The sequence below is a fragment of the Alligator sinensis genome, unplaced genomic scaffold (assembly GCF_000455745.1).
Source record: "Alligator sinensis unplaced genomic scaffold, ASM45574v1 scaffold159_1, whole genome shotgun sequence".
NCBI classification, from domain to species: domain Eukaryota; kingdom Metazoa; phylum Chordata; order Crocodylia; family Alligatoridae; genus Alligator; species Alligator sinensis.
The window spans coordinates 1,320,622-1,326,621 of NW_005842222.1; the positions used below are offsets into that span (position 1 = coordinate 1,320,622).

The window sequence follows — 6,000 nt, forward strand, 5'->3', positions numbered from 1 at the left end:
AAATAAAATAGAAATTTGCAGAAAAACGTATCTATGTTATGACCAAATATTCCTTAAACCAGGGGTAAGTGAAGCATTAGATACTGTGATTCCCTTACCAGGAGAAGTTTAATTACCCACCTAGCTTGTAACTGAGATAACAAAAAGAAGAACTTTTTGCAGAAAGATAAACTGCACAAATAAACTAATTGGACAAAGGTGAGTAGAACATTGCTATTTAACTCTGCTTTGTTCTGAATAAATTGTTTGAACTGTTTGAACTGAAGGGAAAGGGGAAAAGAAGGTACTGAGCTCTCTCTCTGGTAAACTCCCTGCCAATGGTAACACAAGCTTTTGATGCCAACTTTCTGTTCATGTACTCTCCATCCATATGACACCCTTCAATCTAAAAGCTATGATCCAGAGGAACTAGAAGGCAAAAGTGGTCTTACCAACAGCATCTCCAAGACTGCTCATACTAACTGCTACTACCTGGACAATCAGACACAGCTAGCAATTCAAATCACAAACTTTAGTAACACAACAGACACACTCCATTCAGGACATAGAAGTAATCTCTAGAATGACAACCAGTCTGTTATCCAAGAAGATTCACAACCCACACTTTTTAAAAGAAAATCAGGTAGAGTGCATAACTGTCCTGACAGTTGGAAAGCCGAGCGTCATCTACATATACACTGGAGACAATACAGCCCCATACTTTTCCCACTAGCCCTTCTATTAGTCCTATAAATACAAAGTGAACAGACTGTAATTCTATATGAGAGAGATGCCAGAGCAGATGAACATTACTCTTTGGGGCTGGTCAGAAAGAAAAGAGAGACACTCAACAGCAATCCTATCCACCCACCTTTGGATATGGATTCATTTAACACATGCCTCCAATCTAAGGACCTAAAACCACATGTGACAAAGCCAAAACACAATCAAATCAACATTTTTTGTCATGGCTTATAAGATAATGGGAAGAGAGATGACAAATGAAAAAAATCAGTGAAAACTGCTTTAGCTGGAAGTAGTGAATTATGGTTTAATTGTATAAATTATGCTCATGAAGCTCCGTTCTGGTATAGGTGCTTTGGTGAACCATATATATCTTTTTATATCATTTTATTTAACCAAAAAACTTTGAAGACACAGACACACCTGTTGGAACAGGCTCAGCTGAAAGCTGCTGCTTTTCTCGTAGCTCCCAAATACGAAGACTGCCATCCTCTGAACATGATAGCAGCTGCCTGTCAAAACAAATGATGAATGTTACTGACACAGAACTAGGCTGGATACCTATCAGTACAAATCTACTTGTAATATTTCCTTTGTGGTTAAGCAAGTTCTTCAAGATACTACACACATTCCTTAAAAGTGCATCATAGTTGTTATTTAACAAGTGGAAGTCATTTCCACATGAATTTTGTAACAGGAAAAATTATACTTAGCTCAAGAAAATTTGTAAAACAGTGTAATTTGCAATCCCACATAACAGGTTTTAAATGTATTGCTTTATAAAAACAAATGTAAGCCTTGACCCTGAAAACACATGCATCTACATTGTCCAAGTGACTTCAGCAAGTTTACTCATGTTAAAAGTTAAACATGGCATAAGCCTGTGCAAGATTAAGGTTTTATTTTATCTTGTTAGACTACTTCCATATAGCAACAACAGAGAGAGTGGCATAGTTATAGAACTCTGTGGCAACCATTTAGCTCTATTTTGATGAATTTGTGACTCTGGTACAAAAATTAAATTCCTGCTAGAAACTTGGCACTAAAGGTCAAACCCTGGGAGTATTAGTTTTCTGTTTAATATTTTTTCATTAAATTCTTTCTGAACAACAAAAATTAGTAAATTCATTTGGAACGTATCCGGAGTGTGTTTTGATTTATTAGAGCCAAATGCTATACATAGTCTACAGTCATATTTCTATAACATAGACTAATTGTCCAACTAAACTTGAATATAAAAGTCAGTAAGTATTTAATGTGCCAGCAGTGTTCAGTGTATACTGGATTATGTTGTGCCACATCAAGTTATAAGGGTGCATTTCTGATATTTAAATCAATGCCTTCTATTCCCCCTAAAGACAGATCAAGCCATATCAAGTTCTCTGTGCTGTCTCAGAAGTTTAAATGTAGCTCTGCAGGCTGTCCCTGGCTGTCTTTGTGAGACCTGCATTTCTTGAGTACACTGCAACATTTACCATGACTAGTACCTGTTTGGAAGTTTTGCGATGTGCAGCACACTGGAGTCATGAGCTGTTCTCTGGCAGGCAATCACACGCTTCATTTGAAGATTATATACATATATTCCCTTCCCAACAGCTGCAAACACACACTGGAAAGAAAATTCAACAGAACATCTTACAGACACCGACATAAGTGTCATGCTGTCATGGATATCCAGTCATACTATGACATCATAAAGCCACTGTTACCTGGCTCATTCCTATCCCTCTGAACCTTTGTTATTGCACTACTGGCCTGTCTACAGCATACAAATGTCAACAAAAAAAACCCTGAGAAAAGGTTGGACATTCAGAAGATGAAAAGGCATCTGTTTAATGAGTAAGAGCATTTTCATATCACCACCCCCTAATTTTATACTGTACTGACTGTGGCAGTGTACTGTACTTCTTCTGTATAATGCAATTCAAACTAGCTATGGAAATACCAAAAGTTTACGAACTGTAACAAGTATTTCTTTTATGAAATATTTCTATTTAACACATTTTTAACTGACCATCATAACTGTAGTTTAAAAATACATGTATAGCGTTCTAAAAATAAGTTTAAAAATGCAAAGAGTCAAGGAGCTTGCATACAGAACCGAAACTAGAGTCATGGCACACAAATACTGCATGACTTCATATATCAGATATACTTTTTAAAGCCAAATTATTTCTTCGCAAAATGACCTGTCTAAAATTTGAAAGGGGAAGAAAAACACAAAGCCCTTATATGAACTCCAGAAGCTGTGTCCTTGTAAACGTGTCTTTATTTGATGTTTTATTTTGCTGCTTAAATTGAAAGTCAGAAAATGTGAGTGTCTCTTAAATTCAAGGGTATTTCATATTTAAAGGAATACAGTGAGTTTAAATATGCTAGTATGTGTTCACTATCAGCTCTGTCACAAACAGAATTCCATATGGAAAGAACTTCTCTTTTTCAGTGAAGTCTGGAAGCCTTTCAGGAAGGCAGGCTACTGTGCCAAATCACAGGGCTCTTATCTTAACTCTGGACCTGGGGAGGACAACATATTTAGATGACTTTTTGTCCTTGTTATTTTATATATTATTGCAGTTGTACCCAAAGGTCCAAATTAGGTATCTAGACTCCACTGAGCTGAGCACTTTATACAAAGGAAAATGGGCCCTGCCCCAATGGTGTTGCAAAAGCCTGGAAGCACCATCATATATAGTCATATAGGGCATTTTTACACGTGCTCTGGGAGGGAGGAGGAGAGGGTGCTTTAATTAGAGCAGCTCCGAGAGGTGCTCTAAAGTGCTTGGAGTATCTCTTGTATCAGTGTCCCCAGACTTCAAAATGGCAGCGGGAGAGCTTAATCTAAAGCTCATCACATGAGCTTTAGTAGAGTGCCCCCGCAGCCATTTTGAAGCAGGGGGGATGCTGATATACGAGATGAGGAGGCTAGCCAGAGCGCAGTAACTACCATGCTCCAGCAGACTTGATTAATCAAGTCAGCTCCAATGCGCTGTAATTACAGTGTGTTGGAACAGCCTCCCAGCTTGTGTGTAAACACCCATGTATCCTACACTAATATATTATCATAAACAGTAATTCTATTCCCTCAGCAGAGCATGCCGGGTGCTTTAGAATAACTTTCATCTGCTCCCAAAGCCAAGCTCAGCCAGTGAATTTAGTTCCTTCCCACTCACCCATTACCAGCTCTAAGTCTCTAACCCTCCTCCCATACCAAAAAAGAAACAGCCTGTGAATTGTCATGGTACTGCTCAGTATGAGAACAATTGCTTCTGATACCAGACCTCTGTCCCTAAAAAGAGAAGTGAAATGTTGGGCTTCTTTTCAAAGGGAAACTGAAATATGGGAGAACATTTACTCATTCTAGGCAGAGTATCTGCTACCTGACCGTTGTTCTCCAGATCATGAGCAGCTTCCATGTTGGGACCTTGGATAAGCAGATAGCAGTTTGGAATGATACCTTTCATACATTGCAACCATTTAGGTGGCAAGAACAGTGCACATTAAATTTTTGATTCTGCAAATCCAAGTGTAACTCTTTTAAACATCACAGTTGCAAAATGCTCTTGTTCAAGGGTGGAAGAGTTTTGTTCTTCCAGGAGTAATCTTTTACTTAGGCACACTACTGGTTATCTACCTCCACATCATCCCCTTGCATCAGCACTGGTTTGCACCACAAGCTGTTTTCACAAGTGGGGTCTGCTAACTCTGGGTTCTTGGTTGAGATTTCTTTCAAGCATGCAAAGGTACTCTAACAGACATTGATCCTTTCTATTTGCTCAGGCTTTCATTTCTCATGCAGATCCAGAATGGAAACTGGGATAATACTAAAAGGAGGTACAAACCACTACTAGCAGTGCACCAGCTGGCCATGGAGACTGAGCTTAGAATTAATTTTAGGTGATGGTTAGAGGCATAGCCAGCTCTTTCAGAGTCCAAGCCAAAGATGGGGGTGAAGGGGAATTGTGCTGACCGGTGTGTTTTGCAGGGGATGGGAGGGGAGGGGAATCATACCTGCTCAGCTCTCCTCACTCTGCAGCTACAGCAGTCGCTGCTGCCAGCAACGCGTACTCAAGCTGCTGAAACTGGGGGACAGGCAGCAGCATGGGCTCCCCAGGTGCCACTCCTGGTGCCTCATTCATTCCCCACCTCCCTCCAGGCACAGGGCTGTTCCTTCCGGGGGCAAAGCCTCCTGTGGGGGTATCAGTCCACTCCTCTCCCCCCAAGATACATTATAGGGCATGGGACTATGCCTGCTGCCTGGGTCCTTCAGCCAGTGGCACAAGGCTGCCCCTGCCCTGGTAAAAACTTCTAGGGCCTCCCTCTAAGACAGTGCCCATGTATGATGATGCCCTGCTCACCCACCCCTAGTTATGCTACTGGTGACAGCAATTCAAAATAGCCTCTGCTTGCCCCCCTAATTTTTCCACATTTCACTCAATATCAAAGGTAGGTTACTTCAGACCTCCCTTCAGACTGTACAATGCCTGCCTTGGTGAAACCAGCCTCCTGAGTTTAATACAACATTGTCCCACTTGCACCAGCTCTTCCTCATGCATTATGTTCAAATGACAGGACCACCAATATAAACCAGAGCAAAACTCCCTATCTCCTGTGACAGTTTAAAGATGCTGAAAGGTGACTGATCTCTTTATCCTGAAACACAAAGCTAAAATGAATATAAACCCAAGCAGGTGGTGAATGCAGTCTTTTGCACTGTTTATGGTACCTCTGAATCTTTCCATCTTCATATTTGTTTTTAGTGATATTTTACTCACAAACTGCATTAAATTAGACATAAGGGCTGCTTGCAGACATTAACAAATACCCCCCAAAATAGCACTTTAAACTCCACACACTACCAAACCAAGCCCTGCACATGCACAGAAGAGGCAGTGAGTTAGCTGGACCTGGCTCTCCCAACATCTGTATAGATCAGGCACTTTAGTGGGGGGCTTTTTGGGCGCTTTTATCTAACAGCTGATTGACACAGCTTCAGATAAAAGCGCCAAAAAGCCCTGCTGAAGTGCCTGCTCTATACAGATGCTGCAGAGCCAGGCTGAAGTAACGCGCTGCTTCTTCCAGTAAAGCATGGGGGGTGGTGTTAATGTCTGCAAGCAGTCAAGGTTCTTCCCTCGATAACATTCCTTGGGAAATCCAAGCTTACTAAGAATTCCTAATAAGGCATCTACTACTTTACCTGCTACCACAGATAACAAGACAACTGCTTCTCAATAGCAGGTAGCAAAATGGACTGCAGTAAGAATATATTTCCTTCCTGCT

At 40.8% G+C, this 6,000-nt stretch overlaps 1 protein-coding gene across 1 annotated transcript in view; it reads right to left on the minus strand.

Annotated features, from left to right (window-relative positions):
• The window catches only part of WDR41 (WD repeat domain 41), a 101,315-nt gene that overhangs the window by 57,343 nt on the left and 37,972 nt on the right, over positions 1-6,000 (minus strand). Inside the window, exons 10-11 of the mRNA XM_006027080.2 lie at positions 2,211-2,332; positions 1,147-1,235 (exon numbers count right to left, since the gene is read on the minus strand). Coding sequence (XP_006027142.1) covers positions 1,147-1,235; positions 2,211-2,332 — 211 coding nt within the window. The remainder of the gene's footprint in view (positions 1-1,146; positions 1,236-2,210; positions 2,333-6,000) is intronic.